General features: G+C 42.0%; 2 protein-coding genes across 7 annotated transcripts in view; one reads left to right on the plus strand and one right to left on the minus strand.

Annotated features, from left to right (window-relative positions):
• The first annotated feature begins 68 nt into the window (after nucleotides 1-68).
• On the plus strand, nucleotides 69-15463 carry LYSMD2 (LysM domain containing 2). 6 transcript variants are annotated; one of them, XM_042942016.1, is made up of 4 exons: nucleotides 278-353; nucleotides 12559-12736; nucleotides 13316-13647; nucleotides 14934-15463. In XM_042942016.1, the coding sequence occupies exons 3-4, from the start codon at nucleotides 13316-13318 to the stop codon at nucleotides 14974-14976; spliced, it is 375 nt and encodes a 124-aa protein (XP_042797950.1). In that variant the 5' UTR covers nucleotides 278-353; nucleotides 12559-12736; the 3' UTR covers nucleotides 14977-15463. The 6 variants fall into 6 exon arrangements, with proteins under 6 accessions (XP_042797948.1, XP_042797950.1, XP_042797949.1 ...); XM_042942017.1 differs by lacking the exon at nucleotides 278-353 and adding an exon at nucleotides 858-875; XM_042942019.1 differs by lacking the exon at nucleotides 278-353 and adding an exon at nucleotides 10847-11218.
• Nucleotides 15464-18796: 3333 nt separating this feature from the next.
• SCG3 (secretogranin III) overlaps nucleotides 18797-22979 on the minus strand; it is a 32966-nt gene continuing 28783 nt past the window's right edge. The window contains exon 12 of the mRNA XM_042940496.1: nucleotides 18797-19055. Within this exon, the coding sequence (XP_042796430.1) occupies nucleotides 18937-19055 (119 nt within the window). The 3' untranslated portion in view covers nucleotides 18797-18936. The remainder of the gene's footprint in view (nucleotides 19056-22979) is intronic.

Here is a 22979-nt window from a genome sequence, read left to right on the forward strand (position 1 = left end):
TGAGGCCGAGGAAGAGGCGGCAGCGGCGAAGGCACCGCCCCCTTGGCGAGCTTCGCGACCTGGCGGCCTCCGCAGGACCCATGGCGGATTCCTCGCCCGCGCTGTCCCTGCGGGAAGGCGGCCCCCGAGCCCCCCGGCCCTCGGCTCCTTCGCCGCCCGCGCGCTCGCGCTCAGGCTCGGAATCCGAGGAGGCCGAGCTGTCGCTGAGCCTGGCCCGCACCAAGACCCGCTCGTACGGCAGCACTGCCAGCGTGCGGGCGCCGTTGGGCGCCGGCGTCATCGAGCGCCATGTGGAGCACCGGGTCCGCGCCGGCGACACGCTACAGGGCATCGCGCTCAAATACGGAGTCACGGTGAGCAGGGCGCGCCGCGGCGGCTGGGGCTGGTGGCACGGGCGGGGGCTCGTGGCGGGACACGGAGTAGTGGGCGTCGGGCAGGCAGCCATCTGTCCCCAGGCTCTCTCCCAGCGCGCGCCGAGAACCCCGGCAGTGGTCTCCAAAGGTGGTTCTGTAGCCAGAAGGGCAGGCCTCCGAGGCTCCCTCCCCAGGTAGGTGCATCGAGTTCCCGGTGTCCTGCCCAGACACCGCCCAGATCAGTGAGGAAGGCCAAAGAGGACCTGGGAGCTAAGTTCACCCGATTTTCAGGCCAGATCACAGTATTCAAAGCTGAACTGAGGTGTTGACTCGGGGCAGAGAATTTTGTTTTCTCTGTAAACAAGCGCTGTGATGTCAGGGATGGTACGATTGTCTCCCCCGGATGGTTCTGGTTCTATCGATTATGCTGCTTTATTTAGAAGTGAAATTACACCCCTGGGCTCACTGGCAACTGTGAATGTGACACCTGTCGCTAAGCAGCAGCCCAGAACTGGGGTCTAGGTGAGCTGAAGAGCTGTGTTTATTATAAATTTATAAGTGTGTGTGTCCTGGGCGTATTGCATTACACTTCTGGGAATAACATGGAAACCTGAGGGAACATATTGTCTCATTAAAATTACTTATAATTAACTCTGAGCTATGTGGTGGCCTTTTTACATCTGAGTTCTGTATCAGTTTTCAATGTTCTTTCCTGAAACACCTAAGACAGCAATGGGAAGAAGGGCGATCTTCTCTGTATCTTTCTCTTAAAGAGAAACTCTTCCTGGCCCTTCACAGAATGACAGAGACTGAGTAATTTATTTTGCACATTCAAGTTGGAACTATATGTTTACCTAGCAGATCATTTTGAGACCAGGAATCTTGCTGTGCAGGCATATACTGATATTATTATGCTATGGTAGTCCCTTTCCGTCCTCCTGGGAGTTTGCAAATGTGAACATAGAACTACAATTCTTATGTATATCAATAAAGCCTGGTTTGGGTCAGAGCCAGAGAAGAGCAGAGTTGGGGAGTATCAGCAACTACCTTCTGCTGAATGCCTGCTGTGTGCCAGATATTACATTTGTCCTGTTCCATCTTGTTCTTACTCAGTTTGATTTCCCTAAAGAGCCTTGGAGGTAGGTATAATTAACCTGTTTACAGATGGGAAGATGGATGAAAGGTAAGGATATTAAGTATGTTTATTCACTGAGAGCAATTTGAATTAGTACACAGCTGCACTTGCGTTACTTACAGCTCTGAAACAGCTGACTGCAGTTCTCTACTTTTCATCAAATGCTTTCTAATCTATGCTTTTGCTTAATATAGATCCTGTTACTCATAACCTTATCACCCCTTTCGGGTAAAGTGTAAACCAGATTCTTCACTACTTTCATGAAGACTTGGTTTTAAGATGTTAAGTATAATGAGTTGGGAACTGTAATCTATACCCTCAAAGAGTCTCTCTCAACTGCAACACTATTGATATTCTGGACCTTATAATTCTTTGTTTGTGTAGGTTGTGCCGTGCATTGTAGGATGTTTAACAGCATCTCTGAGCTCTGCCTATTAGATGCCAGTAAGACCCCCAGCCTCCATCCAGACATTGCCAAATATTCCCCAGCAAGAAACTCACTCTTCATTGAGGACCACTGGTTTATTACATGTGTATCATTTCCTTTGGGCCCTGAAGTATAGTTGATGAAATTTTTAGAGACTCTTCCACTGGTTGTGTAGAACCAGTGAAAGTGATAATTCTTACTGTAACAGTGAAGTTATTGCTTTAATTCACATGTACAGATATTAGTTGGATTTACTCGTTGTAAGTTGAGATTTTAGGTGGAAGCTAAAAAGGCAGAAAGGTTTTTTTCTTTCCGTGACTGAACAGAAAGAAGTTGAATGAGTTAAGTTTCAAATATTGACTACCAAGGTTATGAATAATTTAAATAATTGTTTAAAGGAATAGGTGATGATATGTTGGAGATTTAGAGACCCAGGGCAGTCACCTGGAAATTAAGAGTCAGTCCAGGCAAACATTCGACTTTAATATCCCCTGTCTGGCAATAGCCAGGCATGGTTCTGTGTTACTGAGAGGAGCAGGAACTCTCAGGGAAGCCTGTCTGCTGATGACAGCTCTCCAGCCACCCAGCTGGGAACCAGGCAGGAATTCAGTCCCTCAGAGGGAGAGACTGGTAACAGCCAGTAGTATTTTAGGTACCAGCGTGTTACCAGAACAGTGACTCTGACAAGGGGTGAAGATGGAGATCTGTTTGTCAACCCTTGGTTTTCAGGGGAACAAAACAGAAACTGGTTTTCTTGAGTGATGCTTGATGGCTGGCAGCAGGGTACATCCCAAGATATGGGAATAAATATGTTCCTCAAACTTGCCTGGGTAAGGGAATGCCCTGGGGCAAACTAAAAATAAAGAATCCTAACTGACCTTGAGCCTACTGGATCAGAATATGCAGAGAAGGAGCACAGCAATCTTCATGTTTTACAAGCATGGCATCTTGGCCTGTTCCCAAAGCACTGTCCTTCCTGGGGTCTTTGCACTTGCTGTTTCATCTATGTGGAACACTCTGTCCCTGATCACTGCATGGAAGGTTTGTTTCATGGGTGTATGACCTGGGTAGTCACACGGAGCCCCATGCTTAGAAGAGCCTCGCATTTGGTGTAATGCTTTACTATTGCCATCTTGAAGTTTTTAGTACTCTGTGAACAAGGGCCCCACGTTTTCACTTTTCACTGGGCCCTGCAAATTATGCAGCTGACCTTGGCAGTGCGACTTGCTCCCTCACTGCTTACGTGTCTCCTCCCTGAAGCCTTCCTGACTGCTTTCTGTCAAATTATAGCCCTCCTTCACACCTGCTTTCCCCTTCCCTGCCTTGTTTTCCCAACAGTATTTATTGTTCATCTCCTTTTCCTTTTTTGTCTTTTTTTCCAGCTTCTGTCTTTTTGGTGATACATTAGCGAATAAATAGAAATCCATACCCTCATGGAGCTTATATCTTAGTCAGTAGAGACAGTAAGTAAGCAAACGAAATATGTTTTGTGCCAGGTATTGATAAACAATATGAAGGAAAATTAAGCAGGGAAAGGAGATAATGAAGGCTAGTGGGGGTGGCTATAATTTAAAATGGGATAGCCACAAAGAACTCACTGAGAAGGAGGCAAGTTGTATGTGTGTGTGTGTGTGTGGGGGGGTGCAGATATCTGTGAAGAACATTCCAGGCAGCAGCAACAGCCAGTGGTGCAAAGGCCCTGAGGTGGAAGTATAATTGGCAAGTTCCAGGAGTAGTGTACCTGGTGCTTACAATGCAATGGCATGTATTTGGACCTTGAAGACCACTGTAAGAACTTTGGCTCTTTCTCTGAGTGAGTTGGGAAGCATTGGAGAAGTTCAAGTAGAAGAATGACATGATCTGACTTAGGCACTAGAAGGATCACTCTGGATGCTGCTTTGAGAACAGGCTGTAGTGGGCGAGTGCCAAGGCATGGAAACCAGATCAGTTGAAGGCTTTGTAATAAATGCAGGTGAGAGGATGGCAGCTTGGACCAGAGCAGCAGAAAAGGAGGTGGTGGGAAGTAGTTGGGTTCTAGATGATTTGTTGATATGCTGTATATTTTCTGCTTACTTGTTTACTGTTTTATTTGAGTATCTCTGCCCTACAGATGGGCCCAGGGATGCAGGAGGCTTCTCTATAGGAAAGAAGAATGTGGATGTTCAAGAATCTGGCCACGTCTGAAGCCTGAGGGACCCCAGTTCTTCTGCCATGGCCTTAGAAAATATCTTAAGGACCCTTCCCACCATTCCTTTTAAAGTCATTATTATTAATAATGGCATTTATTATTTTTTGGCTGTTTTTTTAATGTTTATTTGAGAGGGGGAGAGAGCAGGGGAGAGGGCAGAGAGAGAGGGAGACAGAATCCCAAGCAGGCCCCATGCCATCAGCACAGAGTCTGATGCAGGGCTGGATCCCACAAACAAACAGTGAGATCATGACCTGAGCTGAAATCAAGAGTTGCCTTACCAACTGAGCCACCCAGGAGCCCCCAACTTTTTTTTTTTTTTAACCTGTTTTTATTGAGCCTTGCTTGTTTGAGTCCTTTTGCCTCATGCTGGGGCTACAAGATGATACATGCACTCCTCTTTTTATTCATGGTGACTTTTTCCACTACTGCTTTCCACTAGCCTATAGCTACTTGAGAAGCCATGTTGCTTGTCCAACTCATCTCTGGACATTCTGTGTTAGCCCGAGGCCGGCACATGGCAGGTCCTCCACATATGTATGGACCTGACCCACAGGCCTGACCACTGTGAAATCAGTAGGCCCTGGAGCAGACCCTGAAAGGTGGAGGCCAGGGTAGGGGTTGAGTGACTTATTTTACAAAGTGTGGTTTGAGGCTCGCTGTCCAGCCTACGGAAAGGTTGCTGCTACTGGGATGGTGCTGGTTTTCTCCCCTTCCACCAGCAGGGGGTTTTTACGTCAAATTAAACATAGGGTTATATTTGAGCATCTCTACTAAAGACGCATTTGAGGAAGTGGTCTGGGAGACTGAAACTACTTGGGCTGGGTTGAGAAACTATTAAGGGCAGTTCAGATCTCAGACGTGAATTTGCTTGGGCTGGAATTTCCCTGGCTGTGCTTATCTCTACTGAGACATTAAGGCCCTTTCCCTCACCCCGTGTTCTAGATTTAGCTATGGCATTTGTGACCTTGTTAGCTCCTCTCAGATGCAAGCATCTAGAGGAAACTCACTGATGCTAGCCAGCCACTGTGAGCTTTTTGTTTGGAAACCCTGGAAAAACATCTAGAAAACAGTATACAGACTAAAAGTGGGCAGGAGACAGGGAGGGGACTTATTATTTGCATAAACTTTTTCTTTGTCTCTTTGCTTTCCCCCTGGCAGCTCGCCTGTCTGCTCCCCTCTCCAGAGGCCACATTGTCTTCAGTGCCCTCAATCACTTCCTGTTCAGTTTTATTCCCAGGGTCTTCTCACTTTCTTCCAGTGAACTGCTAAACTCCAGTCGCTTCTTAACACTTCCCCTACCAGAAGTGTTTGAGGTCTAATAGATTCTCATGTATTCTTTTTTAAGAAACAGCTTTATTGAGGTATAATTTACATACCACAAAATAAACCCATTTTAAGTGTATTCAAGGACTTTCAGTGAATTTACAGAGTTGTGCAACCATCACCACAATCCAATTTTAGAACCGTGCCATCACCCTGAAAAGATCCCCGTTACTTCCTGTTTCCTTCTCTAGCCCTAGGCAACCACGAATATATTTTCTAATCTATAGATTGGCCTTTTCTGGGGATTTCATATAAACGGTGCCTCCTATGTTCTTCTGAAATAGCGTGGAAAGGAAGTAAATCCTATTCCCCCTAATTAGCACATGGCACTGGAGGAGTCTGATTGCCCCCAGCACCTAGAACTTAAGAGTGTGAGACAGTGGGCTGATGGGTGAATCTAGCACTTACTAGAAAATGATCTGGAGAGAGTTCTTTAATTAAGTCTTTTCTGTAAAATAATAATAATCAAATGAAAGTTGTATGTATGTATGCATATATTCTAAGCCACAGAGTGCTATAAAAATGTTAGTTCTGAATGTATCCTGAAATGTTTTTGGAAGGGTTTGTCTTTTTTAAGGAGTGGAGAGGAAGAAACAGAAACGAACAACGAGATCATGACCTGAGCCAAAGTCAGGCGCTTAACTGACCGAGCCACCCAGGCACCCCTACAGGGGAATCATTTTATTTTATTTATTATTATTAGTATTATTTTTTAAATGTTTATTTTTTTTTGAGAGAGAGACAGAACATGAGCGGGAGGGGGGCCGAGGGAGAGGGAGACATAGAATCCAAAGCAGGCTCCAGGCTCTGAGCTGTCAGCACTGAGCCCCATGGGGAGCTCAAACTCATGAACTGTGGGATCATGATCTGAGCTAAAGGCCTATGCTTAACCGACTGAGCTACCCAGGTGCCCCAGGGCAATCATTTTAAAGAAGTTTTTAAATTATTGATAGCACTTGTTCTACCTAATGTCACCATGGTTGTCATCTTGTGGCCACCTTGTTACCTTGTACTTAATTCTTCTGTAATCTGTTTCTTAGTGACCAATTTCATTGAGTCATGCTGTTCCATCCTGAGCATGGGAGAGAATTTTGAAATGAAAGTATTTGATTGCTATCCCTATCCCTGACTCATCTGCCCACAAAAAACACAGGGTAGTTCTTTGTCACTCTGAACAGGTCACACTTTTTATTCTCAGCATTAATTGGGTTTTAAGAAATGTGGAGAACAGAGGGGTGGGAGAAATAGGTGAACTTTTTTTTTTAGTTTAAATAAATTGAGGGGCGCCTGGGTGGCTCAGTCGGTTGAGCGTCAACTTCGGTGCTCACAGTTCATGAGTTCAAGCCCCACATCGGGGTCTGTGCTGACAGCATGGAGCCTGGAGTCTGCTTCAGGTTCTGTGTCTCCCTCACTCTCTGTCCCTCCCCCTCTCATGCTCACTCTCTGTCTTTCTCTCTCAAAAGCAAATAGACAATAAAAAATTTTTTAAATAAATTGAATAATTTTTTTTTTCCTTTTAAAGCCAAAGGAGTTGGGTTCTATATTGAAGGCAGCATGGCTTCCCCAAAGGTAATTCCTTCTCCACCATCCACCCAAGGCCTGGTATGATCCAATCTTGTTTTAGAAGGATAACTCTAGGGGTGCCTGAGTGGCACAGTCGGTTAAGCATCCGACTTTGGCTCAGGTCATGATCTCACGGTTCGTGAGTTCGAGGCCCACATCGGGCTCTGGGCTGACAGCTCAGAGCCTGGAGCCCACTTCAGATTCTGTGTCTCCTTCTGCCTACCCCTCCGCTGCTTGCACTCTGTCTCTCTCATTGTCTCAAAAATAAATAAACATAAAAAAAAAAAAAGAAGGATAACTCTAGCAGTAGAGTGGAGGAAATATTGTATATTGGGGAGGGTGGAGAAAAGGGATCATAATATCTTCTAAGAGTCCTAATTTACTGTCCTTTGCTTTATGTGTTCCGAACACAACCCAGATCTGCATTGTGATAGTGCCAGAAAACCGCAATTTTCAAAGGGTATGACAATTCAAATCCTTGTGATATCCAAAATTTGAGGCAGCTATCATTATTCTATATATGGTTTTTTTTTTTTTTTTAAATTTTTTTTTTACATTTATTTATTTTTGAGAAACAGAGTGAGACAAAGCGTGAACGGGGGAGGGGCAGAGAGAGTAGGAGACACAGAATCTGAAGAAGGCTCCAGGCTCTGAGCAAGCGGTCAGCACAGAGCCTGATGCGGGGCTCGAACCCACAAACTGTGAGATCATGACCTGAGCCGAAGTCAGACACTCAACCGACTGAGCCACCCAGGTGCCCCTCTATATATGTTTTTAACAGCAAACCTTGATGGCTTTTTATTACAGTTGCAGTTAAGCATAATAGAATTTGAATACACTGGACTGTTTACTATTAACATAATCATTTATCTCTGGTAATCATGGACTACCAGGATTAGAATATTCCAGAGCTTCAGTGTTTATTTCTGTAACACTCCTGACAAGTGTGTGTGCCCTGGATGAGATTTAATAGAAGCTCCTCTTTATTTCTCCAGGGAGTCCATTCATTCATGGAAAACTCTTATAGTGACTTCTTCCTTATATTGAAAGTCTTAAACTTTTGACAAGATCTTTCAACACAAGGTTTCTAGTTCTAAACCTAGGAGACAAAAGTTCAGAGGAATTTCAAACTTTTCACCTGATAGCATCTGAGCTGCTCTGTGCTTGGAAAAATAAATAAATAAAGTAAATTTTGGGTGTTAGGAAATGTTGAACAGAGCCAGGTTGGGAAAACTCTAGAGTTTTCCAGCTCTTCCTTGGGTTGGATCATGACTTTTCTTAGCTTTATGTGAGGTGACATTCCCAGAACATTAGACCCATCTATGTTCAGATAAAAGTATAAAACATTCCTAAAACATCATTTCACTGTTTGGGATTATCCCTAGTCTCTTGTCTGTGCTGTTGTGGTTTCCTCCGTGACTAGGCTTCCTGTTTCCACTGATGCCTCTTTATTGCCAGTCCATTTTCCACAAAGCTGCCTGAGTGCCCTTTAACTGTAATCAGATTGTGTCACTCCCTTCACCCTCCAGTGGCTTCTCATCACATTTAAAGTAACACCTAAATTTTATCCCTTGGCATGCAAGGTCCTATGTAGCCTGGAGTTTTGCTCATTACTCCCTACACTTCAGCCACACTACATTTTTACTGTGCTGGGGCATTGCAGCTGCTTTTTCTCCCCAGAATGCTCCCCCCTCCCCACCCACTCCTAGCTTTTTGCATGGCTGGTTAATTCCTTAACTTTACTACAGGTACAGAGTTTGCAGCCTGTGCAGTTGGTTCAAGCCACTACTTGTAGAGGAGAACAAGTTAAGATCAAATTTATCACCTTCGGGCAAAAAAACATAAAGCTTACACACCTCAGGGCACTGACAACATATAATGTTAATTATCCAGGCATGTCTGTATGAAATTTTTTTATGTATTCTTACTTTGTAGGAGAAATATTTTTTATTGTGAGAAATTCCTACCTCCTTCCTTCTCATCTGCTGAATACATGTTAGGATCTGCCCTTGCCTGTTACTTTCTCCTTTTTAACCACATTTAATAATATGATAGCAACTATTATCATTATTTTTGAGGGCTTCCTGGGGGCTATGCATTGTTCTAAATACCTGAGTTGATTCGTGTAATCCTCATAATGATCATATTGCATGGGAGGTACTATTATTATCCCTACTTTACAGAAAAGAAAACAGAACCGTTAATGATTAGAAAGTGGCAAAGCCAGGGTTTGAACCCAGAAAGTATGGCCCTGGAGCCCATGTTTCCAACTACTACCTGTATTAAACTCATTGACCTGTTTTCACCTTCAGACTCAAATCTGCCGGTTCTTAGATTGTTCCCCACGTTGATGCTAACTGTGTCTGGATCTCTCTGGTGTCCTTGATGCTGGCATCCTGTGTATCATCTCAGAGTCTAGACCGTAGAGTGAATGTATACCTGAAATGCTTGTTGATGATACTGAGATGGAGATAGCACAGTCTCCAACTTCCAGAAGCTTATAGACTAATTCAAGAGGCAATTCTATGGGTGAATCAGTGGGATGATGCACAAGAACCTAGACAACCCTGTTACTCCCTGTGCTCCTTAACTGTACCCAGCTGTTGATTCAGTCACCTTGTCTTGTATTCCTGTCACTGGCCCTTTGCCTGGCTGTGATGGCCTGTCTTGCTTTGAATGATAGATGTATGGGTCAGGGTTCTGGCAAGAAACAGTGGGCTCAGGGGGTGTGGCCAAAGAGAATTTAGTCAAGGGACATTTATTTTTATTATTTTTTTAAAATTTTTTTATGTTTATTTATTTTTGAGACAGAGAGAGAGAGTGAGTGGGGGAGGGTCAGAGAGAGAGGGAGACATAGAATCTGAAGCAGACTCCAGGCTCCGAGCTGTCAGCACAGAGCCCGATGCGGGGCTCGAACTCACAGACCGTGAGATCATGACCTGAGCCGGTCAGACACTTAACCGTCTGAGCCACCCAGGCGCCCCTAGTCAAGGGACATTTATAGAATGGGAGCAGGGTTGAGGGAACCAAGAAGGGATGGTGAAGCAACCTGAGACTAGCAACAGCAGGAAGATATTACCACTAGGCTTAAAGGGCCAGGGGAAGAAGTGGTGTACCCCACACGGGGAGAGCTGGAGCCTGGGATGAGGGAGGGGTTACCTGGCAGGAACTCTGCCATAGAGGAATGCAGCTACTGGAGTCATTCACGGTGCTGTCTTTCTGCTGGTGCCTTCCATTGGAACTCCCACTGGAATGCCAACGACATGGCTTAGGTAATGCAGTTCTTAAGAGGTCAGCCTCTTGGAGTTCGGAACAGGCTCAAGAAGAGTTGGGGATCGATTGGATGGTGAGGGTGTATTTAAAGGGAGAGTAACACAACAGATGACTTACTGTCCCTTTCTGGTTACCTCCTGGGGTTAATCTTTTATGCCTGTTCCTCTAACCTGTTTTAATTAATTCATCTATCTATCTATCTATCTATCTATCTATCTATCCTTCCACCCTAAGCACTTAGTTTGTACAAGATCTTTGTTAGCCTCAAGGAAGCTATAGAAATAAAAGTGCTTGTCCTTAAGGAACTCACAGTTTATGCTTGGTGTTCTCAGTTCTGCCTCAGCAATGAGATCTGGTGTTCCCTGTCAATTTCTGTCCTCCTTCATTATTCTCAGAAAATGGTAGACCCCTGCCAATAAGCATTTCAAAGAGCACTGTATCAGTGAAGGCTCTTTCATTTACAAGAGACAGAAAACCTAACTCAAGTTGGCTTAGGCAAAACAACAACAAACAAACAAACAATGGCATTTATTAGCTCAAGAACACAAAGGCCCTAGGGTATTCTGGCTTTAGGCTTTGATTCAGAGGTCTGATTGCTTTCCTCCAAGGTGGCCTTGTTTTCGGGTTCCATGAAGTGGACAGATTGCTGCTCTTCCTGGTAGAGAAAATGGAGGACCTTTCCCCTCCCAGACCCAGCAAAAGTGTCCTTGCATCTCTGAATCATTCCAAGATGGGACTGTGACCTATCATGAAAGCGAGGACACTGTGACACTGCAAAGGGCAAGAATGAGTCATATGCTCACCCTGGAGTGGGGAAGGGGGCAGTTGTTCTGTGCCAATGGAAGCCCACATACTAGGATGGAGGATGTGGATGCTAGCTGATAAATAGGAAAAAAAAACCCGAAGGGGATATTAAAGGCAGAGTCGATATACCTGAACCTGTTATGGATAAGGTATTCGAATTATTTTAAATCACTCACATTGAAGCCTAACCTAGACCAGAGATACTTAGGATTTTTAGACTTTAATTTTGTCTCCTAAATGCCCCTGCCTATTCATGCCTCTCTTTCCCACCCTCACCTTCTCTCCTTTACCAAGAAACTAGAACACAAAAGACCAACCCACTCTACACAAAGGATGCTTTAATGTAGTACCTTTAAAAGAAAAAAAAGCTTTCACTGTACTATTTGTGTAGATTCAGCTTATAGTAAGAAATCAGGAGATAGAGGGTCCATTTACTAGTCGGCTATTGTTTTTTCAGGCTCTTTGATATAGAAATCTAATTTTTTCACTCACAGTCAATTTGGCATTAAAAGATCCCATAATTTGGTCCCATTAGTCATGCACTTTTATCTTGACTTCAGAGTCAGACAGAAATACCAGCTCATACATTTAAAGAACTGTAGGCACTTGGTCAAATCAGTCATCTCAATTTCTTCATTGGAAAAGAGAGTAGTATCATCTGCTGCTAAATATTTTCTTTCTCTTATATATCCTGTCTCTTTATCTACTTACCTACCTATCTGTCTCCTCTAAACAAGCATGTATATAATCTTTCATTTAATCTTCCCGACAACCCTGTGAAGGCTAGAGGGTACCTATTTTACACACCAGGAAACAGGCTGAATGAAAGAAGTAACAAGCTAAGCTTGTGTTGAGACCTTTGGTGTTGGAGGAGCTGGGATTTGAAACCAGGTCTGTCAGATTCCTAAGCCTGTGTGCTTCGTTATCTTACCAAACTGTCTCGGTTCTGTGCCTCCCAAGAAGGAGCTGAGGTGAAAATTCGATGGCGTGGGGCGCGGAGGAGCCTGGCATCCCCGGACGCTGTTAATGCCGTGTGGTGAACGCCAAGTGCACGCATTTCTCCTGTTTGCTGGGAGCCCACAGACGTGCAGCCCTGCCTGCGCTCACAGCATTGTGGACTGAAGCACCCACTTATCTCTCTGGAGTGTCCTTTTCTTCTTTTGCAAAAAGGAGATGATAGTATCTCGATTACTACCCAACCCGTGTAAATTCTGTTCTCCCTTTCTCCCCCAGCTCCCATCTCTGTGGTCTGCACGAAGCTTCCGCAGGTGTGAAAGAGTTCGAGGTTCTAGAAACTGTATTAAATGCCAGCTTCTTCATCTGCCAGTTTACGATGGTTCCATGATACATAATCTCTATGAGTTTTGTTTGTTTTATTTGTAAAGTGAATCTTTAAATACCTTCTCCGGGGTAGGAAATACGAGATACTGTATGTAAAGTGCTGCCCACCTCCTTTCCTTACCTCTACTGCTTCTGCCCATTCTTCAAGGCCCATCTAAAGTCAGAAGAATCAAAATCAGAACTCCACCTTCTCCTTGAGGCCTTTCTTAACAACTGCAACCCCAGTCTGCACCATTCTTGCAAATTCTCATTGTATTTGTCCCTGTACCAGCTCCTGTATCCATTATATTTACCAAACACAATTCCAGAGACATAGGAAGCACCCTGTAAGTAAAATAACAGTACTAGTTTTTTTTTTTTAATCAAATAATAGAAATGTTAAAACAAGACTGGAATTTACAAAATAAGTGCTAAAAATTCTACATTTTTTAATTTCAGGGGTTGAAGGCTGCTTGGTAAAAGCTGCCTTGTAGGGCGAATATAATAGTGGGGGGGGAAATTAGGCTTTCCTTTTTTAAAGTTGAGAAACAATTTCCTGACATCTCTTGAAGTAACTAGGGGTACCTGGGGTGGTAACTAAACCCAAATTAACAGTCTCAAATCCAGGGGCACCTGGGTGGCTCAGTTGGTTGGGTGTCTGACTTGAGCTCAGGTCATGATCTCACTGTTGGCTTCAGATCCTCTATCTCTCTCTCTCTCTCTCTCTCTCTCTCTCTCTCTGCCCCTCCCCCACTTGCACGCGCATGCTCTCTCTCAAAAGTAAATAAAACATTAAAAAAAAAAAAAGAATCTCAAATTCAGAGAAAGCATTGCACAACAAGCCCAGATATTTTTAGGTGCTTGTATAATAAACCCTACTAATGGATTTATTTACATAAAACTCTGTTTCCTTTTTCATATTTTAGATGGAGCAGATTAAAAGGGCAAATAAACTGTTTACGAATGATTGTATATTTCTGAAGAAAACTTTGAACATCCCAGTTATATCAGAGAAGCCTTTGTTGTTTAATGGACTTAACTCGATAGATTCTCCAGAAAATGAAACTGTTGATAGCAGTTTTTCTCATGAAGAAGAGCCAGCAGCAGCGGGGGAAGACCTTTCTCCTTCCAGTCCTCAAGAATCTGATGTTCAGCCTGTACAACCTGAAGAAGTGTCAGCTAGAGATTTCCTGCAGAGACTAGACTTGCAGATTAAGTTGTCAACACAGGCAGCCAAGAAACTAAAAGAAGAGAGCAGGTAAAAATATGCTGGTAAAATGTCAGAAGCTGAATAAATTACTCTTACGATGTCCTTGCTTTGCTGAGTTTTGTTTTGTTTTCTCTCTGCTTCTGTTTCCTTTTTTCTCTTTTGCTTTAAAAACTGTATTTTAATTCTAGAAAGTCATTTTTAATATATGAGGTCTAAAAAGAGCTATTGCATTCTGCATAGGGCTTTATCTATTGCAATGTGCTTGTTTTTAGCTCTGTTACTTGTTATAAAAAGTTTGGGGGTGGTGGGGTGGCTCAGTTGATTAAGTGTCTGACTCTTGATTTTGGCTCAGGTCAGGATCCTAGGGTCGTGAGATTGAGCCCCACATCAGGCTCCACCCTGATTGTGGAGCCTGCTTAAGAACCAATCTGTCTGTCTGTCTCTGTCTCTGTCTCTGTGTCTCCCCCCCTCCTCCACCCCCTCCCCCACTTGAACTCCTTCTCTCTAAAAAAATAAATAAAATAATTTTTTTTTTTAAAGTTTGTTTCTTTGCCTTAGTAGCATAACTGTCCAGCTAGCAGTCCTGGATGGCAGCCAAGCAGAAACATCTAGTTTACTCCTTCAAAGGAAGCAATGCCCTAGGGAATACTTGTGAAATACTGATCCCAATAAATTTGTCAAAGACCTTGTCCATTATTTGTTACTAGGTGATTTTCATGTGAGCTTTTTTCTTTGTTCTTTGTTAGGGAAAATCTTTCTCTCTCCTATAGAATTGGTTTTCTTCTTCCTTTATGATTCCAAAAATGGCACAAGCTATTGTGTTTGCTTTTTTTTGCCCTGGCTACCAGGAAGCTTGCAACTAAAACTGATTTTCAGTTCAACTAGTACAGTATTTCATATGGGTAATATATTTGTATCCTTCTCCTTTCCTTAATCCTGATATTTTATTTCTAATTCATCTTATTATATGTATTTGTTGTAGGCACATCAAGCCCTTTGGAGAAAAAGGTGGCATATAAAAACTATAAACAAATATGAATATAATAATTTTATAATTTAATACATTTTGTTTAAATGTAATAGAAAATATAAATATAAAGCAAGTACCATTCTTTATTCCAGTAACTGAGATGCCAATAAAATGCATCTAATGAGTATTTATCCTAATGAGTATTTACATTTCATCCAAGACATGCAAAATATTATACATTGATGTACTCCTGCACTTCTTTGGCAAGTGGATATTAAGTTATATAATAAGTACAGTATATGTATTAGTTATCCGAATATCATTTTAAAACACTGATTTATGCTGAATTTTCACTTTTTTTCAGAGATGAAGACAGTCCTTATGCAGCTTCCCTCTATCACAGTTAGATGATCAGGGACGATAATCTAACCTGGATTAAAAGGTGGTTGGATCATGAAGAAACCAACAACTAAAGATTCAAAAGTATATACATCCTTAAATCACAACCAAATAGTTTCACCTACTGCAATTGCACTGACGTGATTATTTCCTCCAGCTTTCTATGATTTTAAGTCTTTATTATGGCATGAGAGCAAAATCGTATCCTAAAGATCATCACTTTTGTGGGTGATGGTAGTTTTTAGACTAGTTTTTGTAAATACTAGTTAACATAAAGCATCAAAGACTATATACATATTCAAGCTGAAAACAGTGTTTATCTTCTGAAAAATCCTAATGATGTGAAATATATGGTTGCTGTTTAAGTGATGCTGATTTTGCTATGTGTTTATAATTTAAGTGCTATATATATATATATTTCGATATGTATTACATATTCTGTATTAATATAAAGAACCAAATTTTGTCTGCTATTTTGTAAAAATAAACTACAAAAGCCTGAATGAGAAAATAAACTATGTTTTCATATTTGAGTCTGTAATTTTTTTCAACAAATAGAAATAAAATTGATTTTTAAATTATTTTTGAAATGGTGACAGCTTCTCCATTTTAATTGCTTTTATTATTATAATTGGAATTTTTTAAAAAGTTCAGTAATTTTTTAAAAAGTTTCAGTAATCTAAAAGCAAATCAATTATGGGTATTAGTAGCCTTTGCATTTTCATAATATTTGAACTGATTTGTTTGAGGTATAGTTTAAACACAGAATATGATCAGAAGGAGAAATAAAAACTACCATGCTCTGAGACACTGGTGAATTCTAGTTTAGATTTCATGAAGTCACTTTGGAGAGTGTTTTTTAGTCACTGTGCTCATTTGAGTTGAGGATTAAGCTTTTATTTACCTCATTTGTATCATATGTACAGGTTATAGCAGTAAGACTTAAGCAATACATTACTTACAATTAAAGGGTTTTTTTGGTCTCAATTTTTATTCAAGTATCAGGTTAAATAAATCTTAAGCTTCCACGAAAATTTCCCATATTTATCCGTCCCCCACTTCCCCAAAGGAATCTGCTTTCTGGGGGGCAAACAGGACTTTCCCCTCATTTTCTCTTCCCTTTCTTGCTCTTCCAGGTCTTCCGTTAAGCAGGAAACAGGTGTCCTTAGGTGTCAATGCAGCAGAGCTGGTAGAAGCAGAACTGCACAGGTCCAGCCCTTGAGGGTGACGTATAGGTGCATGCATGGGAACAGCAGTTGTCTGCCCTTGGCTGGAATTTGTTCAAAACAGACATAATCCCTTGTGTTCTTTTTTTTTTTTTCTCATGCTATTATTATTTTTGATATAGGGTGGTATGTTTTTCTTTTAAAGTTTATTTATTTTGAGGGAGAGAGGGAGAGGGTGTGAGTGTGGGGGAGGGGCAAAGAGAGAGGGAGAGAGATTATCCCAAGCAGGTTCTGCACTGTCCACTGTCTGCACGGAGCCCAACACAGGGTGCGAACCATGACCTGAGGCAAAATCAAGAGTCAGATGCTCAAATGACTCACTCAGGGCCACTGAGGCACCCCAGGGTGATCTCTTGATCATGCTTTGCTACTACCTATGAGGAGTTAGTTGGAAGAGGAGAAAACAAGAAGAAAAAAAAATTGGGGTGCCTGGGTGGCTCAGTCGGTTGAGCGTTCGACTTCAGCTCAGGTCATGATCTCATGGCTGGTGAGTTCGGGCCCCACGTTGGGCTCTGTGCTGATGCCTCGGAGCGTGGAGCCTGCTTCGGATTCTGTGTCTCCCTCTCTCTCTGCCCCTCCCCTGCTCATGCTCTGTCTCTCTCTCTCTGTCAAAAATAAATATTTTTTAAAAATTTAAAAAAAAAATGAAGGGAAACCATCACGTCTGTAAGAAAAGGTCTAGGCCTCTCTGGAGGCAAAGGAATTTTAAAAAATGTAAAGTTATGTTGTTTAACATAAACTGAAATTTGAAAGAAATCCAAAAGACATAAATCCGAAAACGCTATCCAAAAGATGTAATATAAGCAGAAATTTAAAATTAAGGGCACAATCTTAGAAATACTCTTTCTGAATATTTCATCGTTGCCTAAGGTCTCTCTTAGCACTTTCTGGCCAAAACATCTCTCTCCTTCATTAAATTAAATTCTGAATTTGTTGTGGCCACAGCTGACCTGTCTTGAACCAGAGTAGTTTAGTACTGCCTTGGAGGAGTAGACTGAGCCACAAGGAACCAGGTTTGAGGCCACGCTTTAACTGCTTCTTGGCCATCAGAATTTGAGCACACGCTGTGCCCTTGTTCTTTTTGTGAACCAGTTTCCTCATTTATAAAACAAGGCTGATGATCCCCTGCTTGCCTTGGTTACTGCTGGGAGCTAATGAATGTCACTGTGTCGGAAAACTGCAATACATTCCCTAAGTAAATGTCTCATTTTAAAATATACTGCATAAATTATAGAAAAGTGAATGGATAAAATGCTTTAATTGCAGCCAGACTTTTTTTTTCTGATGTAAAACTGCCCATTTGGACTTAGCCCTATAGGACACAGGTGAGGTAGCAGTCATGTTATCAAAAATGACATTAAAATGCTCTGACTCATTGTGTTTGGCAAGGATATTTTGGGCATAGGTTGTTTTTAGCTCTCCCTTACTGCTCACCAGTGAGTACTGGCTTGTCTAGAACATACTGAGTTTAGTTTTTGTGTGTGTCAGGCTTTGGTTTTTGTTTATTTTTACAACTCAGGAGGGGGAGGAGCAGCAGTGGTTTCCTACCCATGAAAAATAGCCTCTTACATTTCCCTATAAGTTCCTCCGTCCTCACCAAAAAGTAGGCACCAAGCAGGAGCATTCAAGACAAGTATCAGAAGGCCATCTGGATTAGGGACAGCTAATACACAGAGCATCATATTCAGATTTCCAACTGAAATATATAGAAAAATATGTTATCACTTTATGCTGAATAATGCATTTGCAAAGCATTCTTCGGTTTGGGAACATTGCCCATTAACATTTCAGGACGACCTTGGGCCACTGTGTGTTTCCAGGGATGTGTTTGTGATGGTAGCTGAGGGAGAGGAGATGCAGGGACCCCAAGTTCATTAACCTTTTCCTCAGGGAAGTTCATTTACCAGCTCTGGTCCACAAAGAAGGGAATGATTGTTTTCTGTGTTTCTGTTCTACTGCCTGACTTTCTTGCTCTCAATTGAGAAATGTTGGCCTGGATTAAATTCAGCTTAGATAACCCAGATCTGGCATACATTTTTACTTTGCTTTGGTAGTGTTTATGACCTCATTTTTCTTCTTGGGGAGCATACAGTTATCCCTATTAATAACCTGGATGTCTGAAAATTCACTAATAGAAAATATTAAGAGCGGGGGAAATTACTGACGAAACCAGCAACTCCTATGCCCATTTTCCAGGTTCCTTTCTGCACCAGTGGGGCCTGATAAAGAGCCAGCAGGAACAGCCAAAAAGCAGAGAGCTATCCTTTATGCTAGATAGGCTTTGAGGAAATGTTAATTTATTTTAACTCCCAAAAGGGAACTGGTGATGGAAATGACATCTTGTAACAGACATATTCTATGAGGTGTTTTGATACCCAGCATGCCTTGAAAACAGAACCCCCTAATTCTTCAGGGGGTGTCTATGTGACACAGCGGGAAGAAGCTTCAGTTTTAAATTCAGTCTGTTACAGGCTTTCCAAAGCAGCATATCTCTGATTATAAAATGTAAATCTATAAGGAAATAAGGATTCTATATACAAAATCTCAGCTTACATACAACTTTACTTCTCAAATCGTTTTTATGGCAAGAAAGCTATGTTTGACCACTTCTAAAAGGTTAACTACTGCACTTTCATCACTTTCTAAAAATCCTTGACTCAAATTACTTTAATCACAGAATTAGAAGTGTTTGAAGCTAAGTTTTCTGAAACAGTCTAAAGACTCCTGAATCTTTTGCCATTTTTACAGGCTGCTGTAAATACGCTTGATGGCATCAGCTTCTTCTTTATCAAGGATGCCCTTCTCCACGTAAGCATCAGCTTGTTGGTTGATGAAGTCCCTCATCTTTGAAAGGTCATAATCTGGAAAATATCGTCAGAGTGTCATGAGCAGAGATAGGAAAGAGACATCCCCTTATAGTGATTGCCATGAGCTAAGAAGCGTTTTATACAAAAACACAACTACTATTCCATCGCAGTCTTTCACATCAGAAGACATATTAGATGTTGGCATTTTTTTAATCTTTACAGTTTAAGATCGTGTTTATGTATATTGTCTCATTTGTTGTCCATGATCGCACCTGCAAGATGTTCAGGTAGGGAGTATCACCATCATTTGAGCATGGGGAGAACAGGCCCATAGACCATGGCTTTGAAAACTTAATATTTATACCAATCACCTGGGGGCTCTTACAGATTTGTATCAGTAGGTCCGAGGCAGAGGTCCAGATCCTGCATTTTAAATACGCTCCCAGGAGATATTGCTGCTGCTGGTTTGGGAATCACACTTGGGGAGACAATATCCTAAAGCTTAAGTACCTTCAAGGTCACACAGGTAGTAAGAGTTACAAATAGAACCAAGTGTTTTGATTTTCTGTAATTGTTATACAGGTTAAGTTCCTGTTGATGTGACAACCCATTTTTTTTTTTTCCAAATTAAGAATTACCATTGGGGCACCTGAGTGGCTCGGTCGGTTGAGGGTTCGACTTTGGCTCAGGCCATGATCTCACTGTTTGTGGGTTTGAGCCCCAAAAGCCTGCTTCAGATTCTGTGTCTCCCTCTCTCTCTGCCCTCCCCTGCTTGTGCTCTGTCTCTCTCTCTCAAAAATAAATACTAAAAAAAAAAAAAAAGAAAGAAAAAGAATGACAATTTTCACACTATCTGAATTATATGCATGGAGGAAAAATGCACAGAGCTTCTTTATTTTATAAAGAGAAACTGCTTTGTGGTTCTGTCCTAATTAAACAAAAAATCCGTGTAAACCATCAAACCACCCATCAAAAGCAAAGAGATCCTCAAGTAAGGAGGACACCTGTGGCATTTTTCTGAAAGCTTAAAACCCACATCCTTCCTTGATGCTCATTGTTTTAAAAAATGAAAAATAAACACAAAAAATTTAAATAACCTGAATTCTATTAATCATAAATAACCAAAGTTAGTATTTTGTTATATATATAAGCAAAAAAAAAAAAAGAAAAATATATGTATGTATATTTTGCTTTTCAAATATATCTAAACACAGAATTAAGATCACAGTATAATACACAACCTTATTAACAATCTTCTTTCACTTTACACAGTAAGCATCAATATTTTCCCGAAACACCACTTTTAATGGCTACGTACAATGCATCCTATGGAGGGTACCAAAATCTATGGCACACATCCCTCAGGGCTGGACATGGGGGTCTTCCACATCACAGCGTACCTGGGGAGATTCCCCCCAGATTCTGAGTTGCCTGAAGCTGAGTTCCTTGAGGACAGTGCCATTCACCTTGGCTATAGCCGCTGCTAGAAGAGAGCCCCGCCTTCTGTCAGTTTGTAAAGGAAAAAAAAAAAAAAGGAGAAAGGGGGTAACAGAAGCTCAGAGCACCCCATGAAGGAAAACTATAAAGAACATCTCTATAAGTGCCAGGTGTTTATCATATCAAATGAGCTGAGGGTCAGATAAAGCCGGTTTCCTCTCAACCAAGAGAGGCATTTGCTCCCATTAGGGCTTCGCCTTGAAGATTAAAGACATAACTGCCAGCCGGGGCACTTTACACCCATCATCTGATACGCTGCTCGCAAAACTCCATGAGGTAAGCATTAGTCCCCATTTCAGAGATGAAGAAACGGGATAGAGGAGGGAAGTCACATGCTTGGGTCATGGTAGAGTCAGGTTCTGAACCCAGGTCTGTCTGTCACTGCCCTGAACCACCCTGTGGCCTTGAAGTAATGAACGTGAAGCCACTAACAGGTGTAGAACAAATGTTCAGTAAGTGCTTGGGTTTTGTTGTTGGCTTTTATTTTCCCTGTCAGGACAAAACAGAATCAAGCTGCACATATGATTTGTGTGCTGATTCCTCACAAGCTGATTCCAGTCTCATAGGGCACAAAGAGGCGCCTCTTAATTATCACCAGCTCAAATTAATACTGGCTTTTCTGAGTTGGCTGCAGGGTCAACGTCTTTAGTGGGACGAAAGACAGCTCAAGGGCAGATGTGAAGAGGTCTGGGTGATTCGAATGGACAAACAGGAAAGTATTTTGCTTTCCTTTGAAATGGAAAAACTGTATCGTTAAGACAGCTCTCACTGTGCGCCGCCGTAGGAAAACTAGCTGGCTGTTAGATTACACAAGTCAGTAGTCACGTTGCTAATCTTAAAAATATGTTTTAAGGTTGTTAGGCTCAAAAGAAAAAAGGGCTGTGATTCATTTTTTTAAAAGCACAGACTTTTTTTTTTTAAGGGTGCATAAAGTTTTATCATCCTTCTCAGCATCACATCACATGGACCTCCCTTTCCTGGCTCTGGGAAGGAGAGGCAGGTTACCCAGACCCCTGCCCAGCAAAGGGCATGAGCAGAGGTTAAGGAAGGTCAGAACTAACAGAGCTACTGGACTTCCTGCTCACACAGCTGCAGCCACTGTGTGACCCTAGGAACGAGATCCACCCGCTTTAAGAGATGACCTAGGTCAAGCAGAGCACATATGAAGGCAATGGAGGAAAAGCTGTCTGCTTCTGTCTTCAGGGGGGTATACTGCACATCACCCTCACTTCCTGAGGGCAGAAGGGAGCATCAAACTCAATACCGTCATTTTGAAATTTGCTCACAGAGCCTTGGAGATGCAAGCACCAGGGTTCCATGCTTGACTAGGTTGATCATTTCTGGAAGTTGAAGATTATATTGCAGGATGTTGCGGGTTATGACCGGGAGTGTGATTCATGTTAATCAGTGAAAGAAATAACATAAGTATTCTAAATTGTTGGACCATCAAATTAACATTGGTTTCAGAATGCATTTTGGTACTTTCTGTATTACACTCATTCTAAGATAAACATTTTTTATTGTATATTTTTAAAAATTTTTTTATGTTTATTTTTGAGAGAGACAGCATGAGCAGGGAAGGGGCAGAGAGAGAGGGAGACACAGGATCTAAAGCAGCCTCCAGGCTCTGAGTTGTCAGCACAGAGCCTGAAGCAGGGCTCAAACTCATGAACTGTGAGATCATGACCTGAGCCAAAGTCAGACACTTAACCATCTGAGCCCCCCAGGTGCCCCATTTTTTAAAAGTCTTTACAGTCACTGATGGCATGTTATAACTTTTCTTCCTTAGTGGTACATGAAACAATGGTTCATTCATCAATCAGTGACAGATTTGATGTAATATGGTTCATGTGAATTTTAATGGAACGGATAGCCTGGAAATTCACATTATTTTGAGTCAAATAAACTATGTGTGAAAAGCTGATAATTATTTCCATTTCACTGAATTTAACAAGACCATAGGCTAAAGAGGAACTGAAAATACCTCTTTCTCCCATTGTGCTCTCTATATCAGTGGTCCTCAAACTTAGCTACACAGTGGAATCATGGGGAGGGGGTTAAAAATACTGATGCCTGCATCCTTTTCTTTGAGTTTCTGCTGTAGTGGTCCTGAGATGCGACCTGGACGTCAGGACATGTAAGAGCTCTGCAGGTGATTTGAATGCACTTTCAAGTTGGAAAACACCCCTTGTCTCATTTTAAAAGCATCCTTTGGCAGCTGCTCAGCCAGACACCTGGGAGTCATACTGGACTCATCTGTATCCATTGCTGTCAAGTTTCTCCCTTCTTTATTTCCTCTGCCTTGCCTTGGTTTAAGCCCCATAATTTCTGCTCCAGATCTTTGCCTTCAATCTCTGTCCAATCCCCTGGGGTCCTATTTCTTCGATCTATAGCCACACTGCTGCCAGAGAGATTTCTCAGTTCTTAACCTAATTAAGTCCTAATTTAGGTTCCCCTGGCTAAAACTTACCTCCTTTGCAG

The sequence above is a fragment of the Panthera leo genome, chromosome B3, assembly GCF_018350215.1.
Source record: "Panthera leo isolate Ple1 chromosome B3, P.leo_Ple1_pat1.1, whole genome shotgun sequence".
Taxonomy (NCBI): Eukaryota; Metazoa; Chordata; class Mammalia; order Carnivora; family Felidae; genus Panthera; species Panthera leo.